General features: G+C 36.1%; 2 protein-coding genes across 2 annotated transcripts; both read left to right on the forward strand.

The window, feature by feature from the left end:
• Positions 1-3241: 3241 nt before the first annotated feature.
• LOC109207048 lies at positions 3242-13511 on the forward strand. Its single transcript, XM_019369931.1, has 10 exons — positions 3242-3364; positions 4316-4858; positions 5535-6731; positions 6830-7157; positions 7914-8169; positions 8257-8473; positions 9262-9614; positions 9708-10265; positions 11411-12605; positions 13335-13511. The coding sequence occupies exons 1-10, from the start codon at positions 3242-3244 to the stop codon at positions 13509-13511; spliced, it is 4947 nt and encodes a 1648-aa protein (XP_019225476.1).
• LOC109207054 lies at positions 13350-18441 on the forward strand. The gene is made up of 5 exons (XM_019369936.1): positions 13350-13674; positions 13803-14040; positions 14689-17408; positions 17489-17634; positions 17998-18441. Exons 1-5 carry the CDS (start codon positions 13558-13560, stop codon positions 18284-18286), a joined length of 3510 nt encoding a protein of 1169 aa, XP_019225481.1. The 5' UTR covers positions 13350-13557; the 3' UTR covers positions 18287-18441.
• Positions 18442-21226: the final 2785 nt, after the last annotated feature.

Below are 21226 nucleotides of genomic sequence, written 5' to 3' on the forward strand. Positions count from 1 at the left end.
AATGATACTAATTAATACCCTTAACTAAACGCCGTATTTTATCATGTGATTCTTATCCCTCATCTCACCAACCGAGCGACCTCTAATTGTACACACAATGATTGGAAAAACTATTCTAATGAGGAAAATAAGTGCAAGAAACTAAACGATATATAAATAAATATAATGCATGAATTTTATGTATTATGTGTGCCTGGACTGCCGTCCTAGGCTAACAACCATTTGACCTAGTTTGACCAACCATAACGTGTGAAATATATTTTTTCAATGTTGGTCATCATCCTTTTAAACAGCCCGTGGCAGACCTTTTCTTCTCGACCTTCTCTTTATTTTTTCTCTTCTCCGAATCTCTCGTACAAGTTTTTCATGTTGGCAGGCATTCTAAAAGTTCAATATTAAAAGAATCCAGTGTTTGATTATACTAGGTTGAAGACTTCACAAACTCCGGTCGCAAATTTTATGGTTGTAAAGTCTGAAGATTGAGTAATTTATTATTTTTAAAATAACTTATGGTATTTTACTTGAAATACTGATAAATATTTGTTGGATTGTGTAGAAAAATGGTGGCTACAACTATTTTAGGTGATATGATGGGCCACAGTCAAATTGAACAAATGGTGTTGTCGGGGTTGAGAAGACCCTAGTTGGAGCTTGTGTACCGCTAAAATCGGGGACATAGTTTTTTCCCCGATATAGAAACAGAGGGGAAGCATGGCTCGACATGATTAGGATTGAGATCCAAGAACCCCTTGTATCGAAACCGAAGAACAAATGATGAGATCGGGCACGGTGAAATAACGGACCTGGACCAAGTATAGCTTCTGGACTTTGGGAAACGCGGAGAACGATTATGCATGACGAGTAGGGAGCCGTAATATTCACCCTCAACCGGTACGACGTGAAATCTCGTCCAGTATCAACTATAGATCAACATTTAACAGAAAAAGAAGATTTTTACCTTATTTAGATTTGTACTAGGACTGAAATTCCTCTACTATATAAAAGTTTACTTTTGTCTTCTAGCTATTGTTAAGAGTATTCTTCATTTTTTCTCTTCTTTACTCACGATCGAGTTTGTACCGAAGGTCCAATCGCGGACGAGTTTCACTATTCAATCTAAGATCAGGCTTAGTCATCACAGATTGGTTTGATCATTTATTTTGGCTTTAACTTGTTGACCTTTTGTTCTTAATTATTCGTATTGAATAAAATCACAAATTCTTTAAACCACGTACAAATTTAATTGTTACTCATTTTTGAGGTAAACAAAGCTGAAATAGCCAACGTGAAGTTTGAATTACTATGCAGGATTAGAAGCTGAAGACACCGATCTACTTACAACTCTGTTGAAAGAATTGCTGAAGAACAAAGAGATCAACTGAAGGAGAAATTGTTAGAAAATGAACAAGAGTGGAATCAACTGAAAGGGAAGCTGAAAGAGGATGAAAAACAGAGAAATCGATTGAGGCTGTTTTTGATTTATTGTTAATGTTTATTATATGGTAATGGAGCATAGTGGATTAGGTTTATTTTTATCTTGGTTAGTGGTTGGATAGGATAAATTCTGAAATAATTTATTTATGGATTGCGTAGTGTAAGAACTTGTGTAGTAACAGATTTTGAGGAAGATGTAGTGTAATGTACATATCATCATCTTTTTTAAGGAAGTTTGGTATATTGGTTCATTTTTTGTCTAATTTCTTCAAGGCTAATATCATTGAAATTTAATAGAAACAAAATAAATCGAGCAATGGTTGATAATTAAACAAGCATATCGAACCGGGTAATTTTCTTAAAGAAATAAGGATAGTTGCATATTGAAGTGAAAAAGCGATAGAAATATGTAATATTGTCATATGATATATAGTGAAAAATCTGAATATATCGCTACATTATTATGCATTGTACATAAGGTAAGTGTCACGATCTAAAATCTCACTGGAGCCGTGATGACGCCTAACACCGCTTGCTAGGTAAACCAACAATAGATATACTTAATTAAACTCCAACAACCATAAGAAATACTCTCAAATAGGAGAATATCATAAATAACTAAAGTCATAATGACAATACAATTGAAATCACCCAAAATCTGGTGTCACCCAATACATGAGCTCTATAGAGTGCTAAATACAAAGTCTGCACAACATACAATACTGTTTGAAAGGCTAAACAGTAATAACATAAGATAAAAGAGGGGACTTCAAGGCCTGTGAACAGAACAACATTGCTACTTAGAAATCTCCAAGCAAATCCAGATAACATGCTCGCTGGCAACCACCACTATCAGCAATACCTAAATCTGCACATGAAAAGCAAAGTATAGTATGAGTACAACCCATACCATGTATTCAGTAAGTAACAAGCTTAACATCGGAGAAAGTAATTGCGAGGTATGCAAAGTCCGATGCTCACAGTGACATGTAAGGAAAAACAACTCAAATAACAGCATGTTCAACTCTAACACGATAAAAGGATAGATAAGCATGATTTTCAGGTATATCGGTCAAAACATTAATTTTTTTCACAGAAATCACTCAACTATTTTTTCACATATTTGATATTTTGAGTCCAAATAGTTGTTATTTAGATTGCGGACTCGTAAAATAAGCACAGCATAACATATGAAATTTTAACGCTATGTCAGTTCCAAGTAGAAGAAGCTAAGCAGGAGAGTTACTTCAGCAGCAAGAAATAATGAACCAGCATATATAATTGGTCGCACTAGGCCAAAACACATAAAATTCATGGGTCATGGTACCGATCTGTGTATATACTTATATTTTCATTAGTAGTAGAATACTTGAGATAATTGTAGACTTGCTCAAAGACCGTCCTTTGGTTTCCCAAGAACATATATATCCTGTTCATTTCCTATATCGTACAAAAGTCCTGTTTTGCTTTAGGTTGCTTCTCATTTGTTGTAAAGAAAGCAAGAGAACTGTTAACTTGAAAAAGAAAGAAAGTTTTGATCGGTGCTTTTATCATCTTTTTCTTTGGTAGCGCTTTTGTACTGGTACATATTCTTGAGGTTTGGTTTTTCCTTCGTCACAAAGAAATCTATCTTTTGCGTTTCCTTTATTTTTGGGCACAGTGTGTAAGAAAAAATTTCATATCTGCTGCATGCAATAGTTTCGACAGTGACATTCATATGAGGTTTTTTTTTTTAATATGTGTGTTTTTCAGGTTTAAAGCAGATTTGAGGTGATTTCTTTTGGATAATCTGAGTTAAGAGCTAGGGATGGAGGGGGTTTCTTCTTCTATTAGTATAAAGAAGAGAGCATGGCCTAAAGATGACTTTATTGATTTGGTCTTCTCGTGGTCTATGGAAAATATTTTTGATGAGACTCTGTATGAAAATCAGGTACACTTTTTCTTTTCCATGCTTCTTTAGATTGTTCTTGGTAGAGTTTATTTCTCTAAATAATGTAATAAAATGCTTCTAATACTCTCTCTTTTTCTTCTTTTTTGTTTTAGTATCCTAGTGATGGGGAACTTAAGTTTGTCAAAATGATAATGCTGCATGACTAAAGTTGTACAAAATATTTTTGTTTGGAATTTGGAAAGAAGGAATTTTTCCTTTAAATATCATCTGTAAGCCTCAGGAAGTTGCATGAGTCTCTAATTTATACCTCTATTTTTCTTGATCTTTAAATAGATTTTTCACATCGACTGGTTTATTGAATGCGTCTAGCCTTGAAACTGAACTTTGCTATTCAACTATGGATTCAATAATTAAGCTATATTTGCTTCCATTTTGGGGCATGTTTATTCAATGGGTTAAGGAACGTAGGTAATTTCGTATGCATTTCTTAGTTTCTTTTTATAAGCAGTAATCTAAAGGGAACTAAAGGTGAATTCAATTTGAAATGATAAAAAGAAGAATAGAGAGAAATAAGCCTATCTACCCTTCCCCGGAAGGGTAACGTCTGCCTACACTCTACCCTTCCCAGATCGCACTATTGGGATTTTACTGGGTGTGTTGTTGTGTAAGTGTAAGCATAGAGAGAAATAAGATTTAAGATGTCTAAGAACAAAACATTTTCCCCCTTTTTTCTTTCTACTTTTGTTGAATATTTTTCTTTAAATGTTTTTAACTTTTAACGGTTCTTTTTTCCTCTTTGAAAGATTAATTTGTTTTGGAACTTTAAAGAGAAAATCTTGAATTGTTGTAAGTGGACTCCTTAAATGTTATCTTTGTCATAACACCTTAATAAAGAAGATATTATTGTTGCCAATTTGTAAATGGGATGCATGGCTTCCTACAGAGCTAAAATAAGTTGCTTCTTTCTTAATTAAAAATTTTGCTGTGTAGGTGGAGAAGATTCCAGAATCATTTGAATCAGTGGATCATTACTTGGGTTCATTTTACTTCCCTTTACTGGAAGAAACACGAGCAGATATTGCTGCTTCCTTGGAAGTCGTAGATAAAGCACCTTTCGCCGAATTAATCTCCTTTGATGAAGTAAAACCACATGGAGCATTACTTTTTGATGTTAAGGTTGATTACTGGAGGCATATATTCAGTGATGGGAAAGAGCCTTACAGAACATTGCCCGGAGATATTGTTATTATCTCAGATGCTAAACCTGAAACTGCTTCTGACCTGCAGCGACTTGGATGGAATTGGACCTTTGCATCTGTAACTAATATCAGTGACAATGAGAACGATGATTTAACTGCATCCACTAATTTTAAAGTCAAAGTTGCTAGAGATATTGGAATTTCTAAGGGAGTGCAAAAATCATTTTATATAGTGTTTTTGATAAATTCGATACCAAATAAGAGAGTATGGAATGCGCTGGGAATGAGAAAGAATTTGCACATTATTGAGAAAGTTCTGTGCAGCGGGCATGAGGTAAGTAATCTTGCTGATTTACGTGTTTTTACTTCCTCTCAGAAGCATAATCCATTAGGTGCCTCTTTGTTGTCTAGTGCTTGATAACATATTTTTCAAGTTAATGTGTGGTCTTGTCGCTTAAATGTGCCTGGAAAATACATAACAAGGATGACATCAGCATTTTTCCACAATTGAAAAACGAAGAATGGCAGCGTATGAAAGTTTGACAAAAGTTATCTGTTGCTTGTGATGAACTTAATGTAATGCGAAGTACTATACTTTTTACATTTACGGCAGCTGGATGATGTCGTCTAGTTTTCTAATCTTTTATTGATGGTTAGTTTTCAAATTTGTGTTGTCTCAGAAAGGTTCTTTTACCAAAACCTTTGTAATGTTGATTCATTGGTCTCTTGGGTCGCGAATGGCCATTCTTTCTTGCATTTCTTCTGTTTCCAAAACTTTACTCTTTATTTTAGAAAATATGTACTCTTTGGCAATTAAAAACAATGTGTTCGTTGTCATTCTTGGGAAAAAAAAACTGAAACATACTCTTTTTACCAGATGCAGCATCGACTGCTCTTTTCTTCCTTTAAGAGTGTTCCTATGAATTTGGACTCTATGCTTGTGTTTTCCTATTTTCAGTATCTGTTTCGCTTAGTGGATTTCAGAATGAAAAAGCATTGTTTTTGTGCAGAAACAGCGCGATAATAAATGTGATGTTTGTTCTACATCCATTAATGATGGACCAGCTGGAGAAGTTGTTAACAGTCTGTTGACTAAGCTGAATGATTCTCAGGCTAATGCAATCTTGACCTCTCTTGATACATTGAAATGTCGCCACAAGCCTTCCATTGAACTAATATGGGGTCCACCTGGTACAGGAAAGACTAAGACTACAAGTGTCATGCTCTTCATACTGTTGAGAATGAAGTATAGAACACTTACTTGTGCCCCAACAAACGTAGCAATAACACAAGTAGCTTCTCGCTTGGTTAAACTGGTCAGAGAGTCATTAAAAAATCATTCTGCAGAAATGGATATTGTTTGTCCTTTGGGTGATATTCTCTTGGTTGGGAATAAGGACCGGCTAAAGGTTGGTCACGATATTGAGGAGATTTACCTTGATTATCGTGTCGATAGGCTGGTGGAATGCCTGGGACCACTGACTGGATGGAAACACTGTATAAGTTCCATGAGCGGATTTCTAGAAGATTGTGTTTCTCAGTACCACATCTACGTGGAGAATGAGTTGATCAAACTGAAGGAACTTGCTGACCAAGAGGAAGCACAAAAAGAAAAAGCAAAAATCAGCTCATTGTTTGATTTTGCTAGATCTTGGTTTAATTCTACAGCATCCTCTTTGAGAAGATGCATGTTAGTATTCTGTACTTATCTACCAGTATGTTTTATTCAAGAGGAGAACTTTGAAAGAATGGTGCGCCTTATCTCCCTGCTTGATTGTTTGGAGGGAAAGTTATTTCAAGAGAATGTTGGCTCTAAAGAACTGGAGGAGCTATTATCATGTAAGCAAACAATTAAAGTCTCTTCTGAGGCCGTTTTGGATGAGCTTTCTTTACGTTCTTTAAGAAGCCAGTGCCTTGGACTTCTAAAAGATGTTCGCCAATCTCTTGGAAAACTGAGTCTTCCTAGTGCTATGAGTAAGGAGTCGATTAAGGAGTTCTGTTTCCAAATGGCGTCCTTGGTATTCTGCACTGCTTCTAGTTCATATAAGCTTCATTCACTGGATATCGAGCCATTTGACTTATTAGTCGTCGATGAAGCTGCCCAATTGAAGGAGTGTGAATCTGTCATACCCTTCCAACTTCGAGGTCTGACGCATACTGTTTTGGTGGGCGATGAGTGTCAACTGCCGGCAACCGTTAAGAGTCGAGTAAGTTTGCCTTCTTTTTCTTACATGCAATTTCAAGGAATTGCAACTGATGTCTTTTCACTATATCGTTTTTACATAATTCTGTTACTCTGAAATAGGTTTCTGAAGAAGCTGGCTTTGGAAGGAGCCTTTTTGAAAGACTCAGTTCACTGGGACATTTTAAACACCTGCTTAACATACAGTACCGGATGCATCCATCAATTAGCCAATTCCCAAATTCAAATTTCTATAATAATCAAATTCATGATGCCCCTGATGTAAAGCATAAAACGTACGAGAAAAGATATCTTCCAGGAAGGTGTTTTGGCCCATATTCCTTTATAAATGTTCTATTGGCTAAGGAAGAACTGGATGATGTTGGACATAGTCGAAGAAATATGGTTGAAGTGGCTTTAGTGATGAAGATAGTGCATAACTTATTCAAAGGTATACTCATATTAATGAAACCTGCCATTTTGTGGTTAGAATTTTCCTGAAATGCTCTTTTGTCTTTTTGCCTGTAACTATTTGTACCTTTGTCAAACTCAACTTTAATTTTTGTTTCTGTTTGAGGTGTGATGTGCAATGATACCGATATGTGTATCAAGGTATTGAAGGTTCTAGTCTCAAAAGTAGCAAAAGTAAACAAGTGTTTTGTGCATGAGGTATCCTTAAACTGTATTTCGTCACCACAAAAAGAAACATACGCTGACTGAATATATCTGGTTCATGTACAGCAGTTGGGAGCTTAAATGGGAATGCCTAATTTGAGGCTAATAGCCAATCGTACTTTGTTATAACTATGAAAATTGTAGAATTAAGGAAAAGCCTTCTAAAGACAAAAACAACAAAGGCTGGGTTTCTTGTCTTTTTTATAGGTACTGGGATCTGGAAATGAGGCTGTGATTGTTCAAGAGTATTTAATGCAGAACGCCTAATAACCCAGATTTTGTACTTGGGCTTGTGTCGTTTAATCTTTGAATAGCGAGATCTCCACTAGAAAACTTGATTGAGTGACATACACAACTTGCTTTACTGTTTCCTTCCTTGTAATGAGTGCATTCTGTCAAATATTAGGTTGGCCGTCTCTTAATTAATGTTTAATTGGGTTTGCATGGGTGGGTGGTTCTCTGTAGCTTCCACGTATTTCTATTTTCTTTGTTGTTGTTGTTGTTGTTGTTATCTTCTATTCCTTATTTGCAGCTTGGAGTGGCTCCAGGAAGAAACTCAGCATTGGTGTTATATCACCTTATTCTGCACAAATTTTGGCCATACAAGGTAAACTTGGGCAGAAGTATGATAACCTGGAGGGTTTTGAAGTTAAGGTGAAGTCAATAGATGGATTTCAGGGAGGGGAGGAAGATATAGTAATATTATCTACTGTGAGATCTAATCGTGGTGGTTCGATTGGTTTCTTGTCTAGCTTTCAAAGGACTAATGTTGCTTTGACCAGGGCTCGGTATGGATTGAATTTTTCTGCTGTTACGTCACATTTGGATCTTCTTTTTTTCTTCTAAGCTGATTTTGCAGGGTTTTATTCTTATAGGCACTGTCTTTGGATTCTTGGCAATGAACAAACGTTACTTGAGAGAAACTCTGTTTGGCAAGCATTAGTTCTTGACGCCAAGAGTCGTCAGTGCTTCTTTCATGCTGCAGAAGACAATGACATGAAGACAACAATTTTAAATGTTAAGAAAGAATATGATCAGTTGGATGATTTACTTAATCCAGAGAGTATTCTGTTCAAATCTCAAAGATGGAAGGTATGTCTTGTGCTTTTGGCTCTTTCACATTGATTTTTTTCTTTTTAATTGACTATGACTTGAAGTCAGTTAATGTCTAATGGAGCGAGTTATAAAAAGGATTATGTTATAATGAAGTTATGGCACCATGAACATTCAAATCGTTATCTTGTTAATTTATTATTTATTGAATTCAAAACGTTATTTTCTAGGGACTTTTCTTGTAAAAAGAATATATACTTCTTCAATGTTACATGCTCACAGTGGTTTATTGCAATGAGTCAAGTGTGCAGAGAATTAGTAGTTGATCTTGATTCACATTCTCATCCTCAGAAGCATTTAGCCGAGGATCCAATATTTCATGTTTGGATTGTTATACCTACTTGTATTATCATGGGTGGCTCCAGTGTTTTTCCGCTCCAGATTGCTTGTTGATGTAGTATTTCAGTTTTTTGACCAGTTAATGTATGATCTCTTGATACATAATGGGTTATGTATATGCTGTATTTCTTATGGTTTGCTTTTTCAGTTCTAAACTAACACCTTGCATTAGCATTCATTACCAGGACTCTTCCTCCCTGAGCACATAGTGTTCTCTGTTTAATTGTTCTACCTCCCATGAGTTATAGTCAATTGAAACATCTGTCTTGATCCATGTTATATGTTAATTCTTTTCAAGTGTGTGCTTCACTCATTGAAGGTGCAAAACTTTGGTCAGTATCATTTGTCACACATAAGTATGCGGTAATGGTTCCTGTATTAATGAGTTTACTTGGCCGTTGTTGTATTGTCTTCTATATGGTTGCCAGGTACTCTTCAGTGACAATTTTAGAAAATCTTTTGTAAAGCTGGCATCCTCCCGCCTGAGGATGTCTGTGATAAATCTTCTGGTTAAGCTGGCTAGTGGATGGCGTCCCAAGAATAGGAATGCGGACTCAATTTCCGAGAGCTCATCTCAAATTGTAAAACAATTTAAGGTTGAAGGGCGGTATATCGTTTGCACGGTTGATATTCAGAAAGAGTCCACCTATACTCAAGTGCTGAAGGTTTGGGATATTTTGCCCTTAGAGGAGGTCACAAAATTGTTAAGACGCCTTGATAGCATATCTTCAATGTACACTGATGAATTCATTAGTCTCTGCAAGGAAAAGTGTCTTGAGGGGTAAACTGAATCTTTTGTGCTCTATTATTTCCAATATTACAATGAGCTGCAATTGCTTGTAAATTTTACTTTATTATTTTCACTTTTGTTCAGAGACTTGGAAGTTCCAAAGAGTTGGAAGCTCTGTCGTGATATCATTCAGTACAAGAGTGTTACTGCGAGCGAATTGAATAATGAAACAACTGGTGCAGTAGATGGTAGAAGTTATGTTGAAAATTCAAGAGTCAGTGAAAGCTTATTGCTAATGAAATTTTACTCTTTATCATCTGGTGTTGTCAACCATTTGCTCTCTAATCACCATGGTGAAGAATTAGATCTCCCTTTTGAAGTTACTAATGAAGAGAGGGAGATAATCCAATTTAGTAGAAGCAGTTTCATCCTTGGTCGCTCAGGCACAGGAAAAACAACAGTTTTGACCATGAAGTTATTGCAAAAGGAACAACTCCACCACAATGCTGTCAAAGGATTAAATGTAGCTGGGGAAAAAGATGTCAGTCAGCGTGCAGAGGATATAGGATTTAGACGACATGAGGAAAATGAGGAGAACCAGTGTGTAAGAGAAGCTAACAGGGCTACCTTGCGCCAGCTTTTCGTAACAGTTAGTCCTAAACTTTGTTACGCTGTCAAACAACAAATCTCTCAGCTGAAAAGGTGAGTTCTAGTATGCTGTCAGAGAGTTGCCTGATGGGGTTATGCTTGCCTTAATAAGCTGCATCCTTGTTGAGCAACGATCCTAGAAGTAATGTGGTTCAGTATTCTCTTTCGTTTTATTTGGTTTTCTTCTGAGTTTACAGTGCAAGTCTAAGATTTATAATGCATGAAGAAAGAACGATATGAATTAGTTTCTGTGCTGTAACTTAGTGGTTAATGAAGCGAGAAAAACCATGCGAGACCTGAGTAATTCCATCATTAGGCAAAAAACCGAAGTTATCTCTTTTATGTGTCTAAGCATTGGTGAACGTAGAGTTTCCTGGTGAGTGTATTGGTAGAGTGTGCAGGTATAGTTGCTCGAATACTTAATAAGGAAAGCTAAAAATCATTGAGCCATCTAGGAGAACAGTGGAGAAGGAATACCACATAAAATAGTCTCAAAACGAGAAATGAGTGGTTGAAGGCTTCATTTCAAAACTAGGCTTAAAAAAGAGCAAACGTGTTCAGATTTACAGCATGGATGTATTAATTACTTATATGCTTTCATATTCTGTGGTTGTTACTTGTTGTTAACGTACATCTAAATTGAGAGCTAGTTGCTATGGTTATTGATGTTTGGAATTATGTTTGAATGATCTAGCAAATTCTCGCCCAAGTGAATTTATTAACCATATCTGAACTCAGCAAAAGGTTACCTATTATTGTTTGAACACCATCTGCTCCTTGAACTTCCTAGACCTTTGTCCAAATAGATATTTGGAACGTAAAGAAGTTGGCGGTCTTAACCATTAGTAATGCATAGTATGCTCTTCTTTGTTCAGAATTTCATAAAGCTCTATGACCAAACTGAAAATTGTTGATGCAGTAACGTAAGAATGTTGATAGTTAAGGTTCTTACATGATAATAACTCTTCCTATAACCTTGATGATTTGGAGAGTGCATATTTGAATTGGAGATGGGTAGTCGTAGATTTTCACACGTCTAATTGCATTTCCTTTATGCTATGTTTATGTTTTACTGGTTCTGACCTGTAATTCATACTGAATTAATGTTGTCTTATATAAGCTTGAACGGGGTTTCTATTTTTATCCAATTAAGAGGTGTACAACCTGCTCCTTTGATGCTAACTTTCTTCAATTTGCAGCTTCATTTGTGGCGAAAGTTTCTCAGCTGAAAGCAGCTTGCTTGAAACTGATGATTTGGATGGAACGACACATTTTAGAGATATACCAGACTCTTTTATTGACATCCCGTACATGAAGTACCCTCTTGTGATCACTTTCCGTAAGTTCCTAATGATGCTTGATGGAACTATAGGTCATTCCTATTTTGATAGGTTCCATTTGAAGTGGGAGCTTTCCGAAGACAAAAGTTTGAGGTCAATCACTTTTCAAACTTTCATAAGAGAGAAGGAGGTCAATTATGATCGCTTTTGTAGTTTGTATTGGCCTCACTTCAGTACTCATTTGACCAAGAATCTTGATTCTTCAAGGGTGTTTACTGAAATACTTTCTTATATAAAAGGGGGGCTGAAAGCAGGGGACTTTCCTGACGGGAAACTCAGCAAAGAGGCTTATATTTCAATGTCAGAATATCGTGTCTCTACTGTAAGTGCAGAACAAAGAGAGAGAATATACAGTATTTTCCAGGATTATGAAAAAATGAAGATCGAGAGTGGTGAATACGATTTAGCTGATTTAGTTAATGATCTTCATCTTCGGCTAAAATATCAGTATCTGGATGGGGACAAGATTGATTTTGTATATATTGATGAAGTTCAAGATCTCACTATGAGACAAATAGCTCTTTTCAAATATATTTGTAGAAATGTTGATGAGGGCTTTGTTTTTTCTGGTGATACAGCACAAACAATTGCTAGGGGGATAGATTTTAGGTTTGAAGACATTAGGAATCTATTCTACAGTGATTTTGTTATGGAGTCAAAGGGTGAAGAAGTAGTCGGAAGAAGATATAAAAGACATCTATCACGTGTTTTTCAGTTGATTCAGAACTTCCGGACACATGCTGGTGTGCTCAAGCTAGCACAGAGTGTAATTGATCTGCTTTGTCATTATTTCCCTCAGTCTGTTGATTTCTTGAAACCTGAGACTAGTCTTATATATGGTGAGGCTCCCGTGTTGCTCAAGCCTGGAGCTGATGAAAATGCAATTTTAACTATTTTTGGGAATAGTGGGAGTATTGGAGGGAAAGTAATAGGTTTTGGTGCAGAGCAGGTCATACTAGTGCGGGATGAATCTGCCAAGAAGGAAATCTCTGGTTGTATCGGAAGGCAAGCTCTTATTTTGACGATTGTTGAATGCAAAGGCTTGGAGTTTCAGGCAAGTCAGTTTGCTCATTTGTTATTCCTGGGAATTCAATTATTACTGTCTATCAACTTCTCTTTTTTATTTTTTGGTTTTGTTTGTAATGATAATCGACCTATTTATGTGTAGGCTAGCTAATTTAATAAGCATCATAACTACTTCCTGCGCATGATTGTTTGCTTAACGTATCTAGTCTCTTTCTGGATGTACATGAAGTATGAAGCAAGCTTTACTTCCCACTTACTCATGCTATTCAAAGGCTTGTATAATAAGTAATCCCCTCCCTTCATCCTCTTGTTTTATCATATTTTTGCATGGATAGAGGCATGCATTTCAAAAAGAAAGGTAGTTTCAATATCTTACAAGTTTTCGATGTTTTGAAGGATCCAAATCAATGACTTATGACTTTGTTTTAGAGTACACATAATTTGCCTTAAGTTTTTGAGTTCCCATAATCTTTGGTGTAGATGGGTTTGAGGCACATTTCCTGCTCCCTGGTTCATTAGGATTCTATTTTCACTTTTGGGTAGGGTTGGAATGGGGTTAGTCCAAGAATTCACTTCTGGATAGAGACATGGCCAAGCTAACTAATATTCAACCAAGTTTCCATTTGAGTAGGTAGAACAACGGTAAATTGCAAATGCGGCGTTTGAAGAACACAAACATTGCATCTTCTGCTAAAGCATATTCTCTGTTCTATTGAATTCTTCTGTAGCATCTCATTTCCTTCTTCTATATTTGTAGGATGTGCTGCTTTACAATTTTTTTGGGTCATCGCTGCTTAGAAATCAGTGGAGAGTGGTATATGAGTTCATGAAAGAACAAGGTTTACTGGATTTATCCTTCCCAAGTTTCTGTGAAGCAAGACATAATGTCTTGTGCTCTGAATTAAAGCAGCTTTATGTAGCTAACTCGAACTAGGCAAAGGTTATGGATTTGTGAAAATATAGAAGAATTTTCCAAGCCTATGTTTGATTATTGGAAGAGGTTGTGTCTAGTGGAGACAAGGGAGATAGATGATTCACTTGCACAAGCTATGCAAAGTTCCAGCAGTCCAGAGGAGTGGAAGTCAAGGGGAGTAAAGGTCAAGTTGATTTTCCTTGATCTGTTGCTATTACCATATTCATTTGTTACACATTTCATTCTTGTGTTGCTATATATACCTCTCAGTATTATTTGACCCTCATAAAGTGCATTGATGTTATCATGCAGCTCTTTTGGGAGAAAAACTATGAGATGGCAATTATGTGTTTTGAAAAGGCAGGAGAAAAGAATTGGGAGAAAAGGGCAAAGGCGGCTGGATTCAGAGCAGCTGCTGAACGAATTCGTGATTCAAATCCCAAAGAGGCTTTCACCTACCTACGTGAGGCTGCTGAAATATTCGATTCTATTGGAAGATTTGAGTCTGCAGCTGAATGTTTTTATGACTTGAGGGAGTATGAAAGAGCAGGTAACGAATGGTGCTTTTCTCCGGAAAAGTTGCCTCACTTTCTCATGCGTCGCTCTTTTCTTGCCTGGCATTTTCTTTTTTTTTTTCTTCGAATCCATGCCTTGTGATCTCAATATATCACTTTTCTGCATTTCCATTTCTTACGGACTTGCATCCAGTTTTCAGCTCTAGTAATAACATCTCTGATTGTAACTCTTGGGGGACAATGAGCTATGCTAGGTAGACCTCTAGGATCTTATTACTTAAGTTACATTCTTCTACCCAAATCTCCCCTACTGCCCTCCCCCAAAACCATAAAACAAAAAATTATGAACAATGCCATCTTTTTCCTTAACTCATTGATTAGTTAAATGGAAGACAATAGTGTGTAGTGTGTGCCAATACAACAATCAGTTGAAATGTTGCAAGTTTTTTGTCCCACTGCCGTGGTTATCTGTAGAGGTTATTGTACCACTGTCAAATATACAGTTTTTTTCCCAACTTGCCCTTCTGCGCTATCTATGTTTTTGAGTTGATAACTACAGATTTCTTTTTGCAGTCTTGCTTTGCATCATGGTAGCCTATATCAAGACTAAATAATGTTGTTTTCGTATCTGTTTTTTTTTTTTTTTTTGTGTTCTCCCGTTTAACCTGTAAACTTATCCACAGGTAAAATTTATTTGGAGAAGTGTGGAAAACCTGAACTGGCAAAAGCTGCTGAGTGTTTTACACTGGCTGGATGCTATGAGCAGGCAGCAGGAGTTTATGCAAAAGGCAATTATTTCGCTGAGTGCTTGTTAGTTTGCACGAAAGGAAAATGTTTTGACTTGGGTTTGAAATATGTTGAGTACTGGAAGCAATATGCTGGCAAGGGTAATACTGCAGGGAAAGAAGCTCCTGAAATTGACAAAATTGAGATGGAGTTCCTGGAGAGTTGTGCATTTAATTATTGTGAGCTGAATGACAGAGAATCCATGATGAAATTTGTTAAAGCATTCCCTTCAATGGACAGGAAACGCAAATTTTTGAAGTCTCGGGAGTGTCTTGATGAGCTGCTGTTGCTAGAAGAAGAATTAGGAAATTTCACTGAAGCTGCAGAAATTGCATGGCTGGAAGGAAATATTCTTCGTGAAGCGGATATAATTGGGAAGGCACGGGATTTTGACAAGGCATCTTCACTCATCCTTTTATATGTTCTCTCTAACTCCCTATGGGTGCCAGGAAGTAAAGGTTGGCCTCCAAAGTCATTCACACAAAAGGAGGAACTTCTGCAAAGGTTAATCTCATTTGCGAGGCATGGCTCCAACTTTGAAGCCATGTACATTGTGGTTAAAGTTTTATCAAATGAGTCAAGTGACTTCTCTACCGTGAAGCGCCTGTTCATTGCGTCTCAGAAATGCAAGTGTCTAATTGCTGAAATGTTGTGTTGTAGAAAAATCTTGGATGTTCATTTTGAAAGTAATGCAGCAAAGTATGATTGGCATGATATGGAATCAGTCAATATACAAAGTTCGGAAGAACTGATTTCATGCAGCCAGGTTACTATGAGGACACTGCTCCTGTTTTGGAATTTGTGGAAGAAGAATATCATTGGTCTTCTTGAATCTCTTGATGTCCTTGATGTTGAAGAATTTGGTGAAAATAGGAATTTTTGTGATTTCTGCCTAAGTTACTTTGGTGCAAGGCAGCAATTGAATGATCTTAATGTTACATATGTTCTGTTGCATCCAGCAGCCGAGTGGGTTAAAAAAATTCACCCAAGTTTCATTAGGCCGAGCAAAAAGATGGTATTTATTGATTCTCGGCATTTTATTTATGCCGCTCGAAATCACTGGCATGCAGAATTACTCCTTGTAGGTTTGGAAGTTCTGGAAACTCTGGAATCCCTCTATAAGTCGACTGCGACTTCAATGTCTCTATTCCAGCAAAGCATATGCCTTCTAAATATATATGAGATTGCAAAATTTTTGAACGAGTCCAAAGGTAAACACCTTGATTCGAAGAATTTCGAGCGGAGAATACGGAACTTTTTGATGCAGTCCTTCAAATATTTTGATAATGTTTTCCCCCTCGACCCCCGGCAGTCAATGGTTGAGAATATGATTTCTCTAAGGAGAACAGAGATTTCCAGTGACTTACTCCAAGAATTCGTCCTTCAAGGTACTAACAACAAAGGTCTTTTGAGCTATGGACAAATTGGAAGGACGGTCATGATATTGCTTGCATCTGGAGGACATTCTGAAGATCTATACAAGAAAATTGTTGGAAAAATTCCAACAGAACCATGGAAATCATTCATGAAAATTCTCGGCTCCAAGAAATCAACAGAATGCACGGAAGAATCTGTGTCTGTCAATGCCATTTGTGAAGGCAAAACTTTGGAGTCTCATGAAGCTTTTTCATCAAGCAATAGTGATCTTGAGAGTTCTCAAAAGTCTAAAAATAATCCAAGTGAAGTTCTGGAGCTTGTATTTGTTCAGAAATTTAATGAAGCTTTACAAGATACCTTCAATGCAAATTGGATCAGACTAAATGACTACATATCCCCGGGTTGTTTCCTGTATCTTGTTGAGCGCTTTTTGATCTTGGTGTCGCAGTGCCGGGGATCCTTTTTCACCACAAGATCTTCATTGGTGGAATGGCTTATTTCTGAACAATCTGAGGTCCTACCCACTTCCAGGCTTGCAATCAACACGCAGTCTTTGGAAAATTTTTATTATTCCATTCTTGTGATGGTGAAACAATTCATTTTCGATAAAGTTGGTACTTTTGAATGGATTTCACGATCGAAGATTAGCGTTAATGCATACTATAAGCTATTTGTTTTGAGGTTGGTTGTTATCCTGTGCTTACTGTGTGTGAACTGTGGTAAGTACTATGATGTTCTTTACCAAGTGCTCAGTAACAATGATGTTAGGAACCAGCTTCCAAAGTTCTTCTATGGCGTTCTTCGACAAGGAATGAAGCGCAATTACCTTCAGACAAGTGAAGTTGGAGAAGCTTTTCGAAATGCTAGTGATCCTCTTTTGTTTGTCAGCCTGGGTGACAATGATACCAGGAAGTATTCTAATGTCATTCCAGTGCAGCTGGGAACAAACTGCAATAGAGAAGACATTATTGACTCCCTGTTTCCGGCAAGAATTGGGTCGCAAACTCCTAATACCACTGTTCCAAAAGTCATGACTAATCAATTCACTACTTCTCCCTCAAATTATGGTAATCAAACAAAGAGTTTGATAATGCCATTTTCTGAAGTCACTCCTCTGTCTGAGCAGATTTTACAAATGAATTGGGCCCTATTTCATGAAATATCTGATTTTTTGAAGCTTATTAGCAGTGAAGATGATGGAACTTTTGCAAATATATCAGTTGTTGCTCAGAAGCTGAAGGTAATCTATATTCTCTTGTAACTATAACATTTGTTGTTGTTGTTATTATTATTGAGCTGCTAAACTTATTATTTATTAAGGAGGAAATAAATGCGCATATAAAATTCTTGACTGCTGCAATTACTCTGCCCGCGGTGAAGAAGCCTTACGCTGGTGAAGACATGATTAAGGAACTGCACCTTATGCTTCAGGAGCTGAAACAGCTCCATTCATTGCTGGAAACGAGGTATGCTGGATTCTTACCATTGTGTACTTCAATTTTTGTTTTCTGGAATATATATGTCCTGCTGCTTGTATTTATGAAGTAGGGGTTCATTTATCCGAATGTCGGGCAGCAGGTGCTGCTAGCTGTTAGATCAAGAAAAATGGAATTCCACCCCTTACCCAAAATTTAACTTGAATGGCGAGGGGCAGACAGGATCATGGTTGTCAAGATGAAATTGTTTGTCAAGATAATGTACTTCTAGCATGAAAGAATTTGTCGGAAATTGATTTTACACCCTAGCACAAACATATTTTAGAGTGTCGGGGCAAGATGTCCAACTTTTGTATGAAACTCTTGCTAAATTGTTGCCTTGTTACTATATAGTGATTCAGAAGTAGCAAGCGCTGAGCGACTATTGAAGAGCTTGCTGTCAAGAAAGCCCAAGCTTGAAATTTTACTGAGTCAGTGCATTGTGCCCAATGATAACAATGAGAGCGTCACAGTAGAGGAGGATTGTGAGGAAAAAGGCGACACAGTGTGCGGTGAAGTTGAGAAGATTGAGTCGCCCTCTGCCACCACCAATGTTGAAAGCAGTAACCAGGTTGCAGAAAGGAAGCAGCCAGGGAAAGGGAAGAAGTCCAAGAAGAAAAAGGGCAAAGGAAAAAATAGGTGAAAATCAGCATGCAACAGTAATCATAGAGAGGATAGCTTCAGCGCCCTCATTTTTGTGATTTTCAATACATGGCGATCTACGTTCTGTGAATGTAAAGGAAGGTGAACTGAATTCTTCTGGTGTGAAAAATGGAACAGTATATATAAGAAACTCTATGCGTGTGTACTTTGTTTGCATAATTTTGTCCTTGGTCGGTTCTAATTTCTCACATCTTTATTTATATCTATACTTTATATTATCTATATCGCTATCTATATATGCCTATACTTATATTATTTTAATAAAGAATGAATAATTTATATTAAATATTAAACTACTAAGATATCCTTGAAACTTTAATAGATTTTTATGCCTTTAAATATTTAAATTAATAGTGAATGTTATTGTGATATTCGGAATATTACCTAAGGATAGAATACTTTCTAGATTTAAACTCTACAAATGCCAACCGTAAATTACTTCTCTAAATAGCCAAGTTGTTCTTTTTTTTTTTTCGTGGAAGATAAAACCTTATAAGCCAAAACACTTACATAAGGGGAGCATTTTGGATGGCTGGTCATGATCTACATTATACAAAACGACATTGCCAACCCTTGGTGATTCTGTAGGTGTTGTCCTGATTTTTTTACCATATTTAGTTTCCTATTTGTTGAAGGAAAGGGCAACATATTTACCATAATTGGATTTTCCTTATTGTAGAAGGAAATTATAAATTATTCATATTTGGCTAGTCCACTACTAGAAATTCGGTAATTAGCGACAAAAATTGGTCGGTCCAAAAAAGCGACCAAAGTTGGTCCGTAAAGGGGAGAAAAATATTTTGCATTATTTTAAATAAATTACCGACTAAAGTTGGTCGGTTAATGAACAAGGATTATCCAGATTTTAACTTTACCGACCAAAGTTGGTCGGTTAATGAACAAGGATTACCTAGATTTTAACTTTATCGACCAACTTTGATCGGTATGGTTAAATTTTAATTTAAAAAAAAATATATAGAATTTATTTTACCGACCAACTTTAGTCGGTAATTTGCCAAAACCGACCAACGTTGGTCGGTTTTTGTGGTTGCTTATTACCGGATTTCTAGTAGTGGTCTCTTTACTTGTAGGAAAAGGTTTGGAGTTCTATAAATTGAAGATATGTCCTTCTCGTTCAGTAGCATTCACAATGTAGCCATATGGGGCTTGAGAGGTTTAGGGGAAGAACTTTACGGGACAAGTGTTAGTGTGTTCACTTGTATTTGCCTCTTCGTGAGGTTGTTCTCTCGATATTTTGTACTCTTTTATTATAGTGGATTGCTCATCTCTGCCGTGGACGTAGGTCATTGATCGAACCACGTTAAATGTTTGTGTCGCCCATGGTCATTGAACTTTTGTGTTTATTAATCAAAAGTCATTTTTTTTGGTTACGTAAAAATCATTCAACTTTGTGTTCATTACACTTCTTTCTTTTGTTACACAAAAATTATTTTACTTTGCTATAGTTATCACAAAAGTCACATTTTTACTTGAAAAGTCTATTATGCCCTTGACTTAATATTATATTCAGTTTGGATTGCTGCTTACTGCAAATACATATGCATGGTTCAAAGGATAGTAAAGGTGGATAAACTTCTAACACCAATCAAGTTACAAAATTCTCATCTATTTGCCATATTATGTTTTACTTGCTTGTCCAAGTTCCATACCAATGGACACAAGCACTTTGAAAAACATATGACATGGAGAAGGATACTTTGTACAATCTACGTCTTTACATCGAACAAATTAAATGGTACTTGTTGTTTTGGAATATCAATATTCTAGAGGTAATTTATTAATTTCCTTGGTTTCACTGTATTATTTATCCGTCCTGACATGATGATATTTTTAATAATAGGCTTTATCATTTTGTTGTTGCACCAAAAAACATAAGTCTTTCTAGAGGTAAATTAATTTCTTAACTTCATTAATTTAATTTTCTGTTAAAGATTAACTTAATGTATCTGTCTAATGGAGAATTCATGAAGTACACCCGCATGTTTAGTGTTGTTGTACTTATTCTTTCTTTAAAAATATTTTTAGAAAAAAGTTAATATCTTTTTTGTTTTGGGTGATCCTACGCTTCACTTTAACAAACCCACCAGGAATATCACTATATTTTTTTAGCATGGTTCTGCAAATTGGAACTTGGAGGAGAAATTTTAATCCTTAGCTAAGATTCCCAAAATTTGGACATGGGAAAAGGACTAACAACAATTTTCAAAATATACATTTATGTTGAGAGTTTACAATTGTTTAAGCTTTACTTTTATTGTAGTATAGTTTAATAAAGTTTGTTTTATGCCGTGTACCATCAAGAAATCTATGCAGGAAAATTGATCTTGAAATTTAAATATATTATTTATGCATTTACAAGAAGAAATGTCAAAATCAAGTTGTAATTAAAGTTTTCAAAAAGGTTGTGACTGAAGCCTCTCAATAACTAAGCGGCTCCACAATAACTAACTATTGACAGTGGTAACCTACCTTTCTAATAGCATATAAAATTTCATGTATTTAATTAAATTTTGATTGTTCATCTTTATAGGTTTAACTAAGCTAGCGTTTGCACATAGATTTAGTTGAAACTTGAAAAAAAAATTTTGAAGTAGTTTTGAAAAATAATTTTTGGAAGTTGAAATTATGTTTGGACATGCATTTTATTTGAAAAAAAATTGAAGTTTTGTGAGTGGGAGAACAAGTTTCACCCAAAATCTACCCTAAACTAGATTTTGGGAATTTCAGAAATTTTTCAAAAATAGATCATTAATCTATGAACAAACAATTTTTTCAAAAAAGATTTGAAAAAACGTTGCCAAAAATGTATGGCCAAACGGGGCTAATAGTATCTTATTATCTTAACCTTGAGAAAAAGTCATTGTATGTACTATGTACGGCGGTCCATATTGATTATTCC

The sequence above is a fragment of the Nicotiana attenuata genome, unplaced genomic scaffold, assembly GCF_001879085.1.
Source record: "Nicotiana attenuata strain UT unplaced genomic scaffold, NIATTr2, whole genome shotgun sequence".
Classification (NCBI taxonomy): domain Eukaryota; kingdom Viridiplantae; phylum Streptophyta; class Magnoliopsida; order Solanales; family Solanaceae; genus Nicotiana; species Nicotiana attenuata.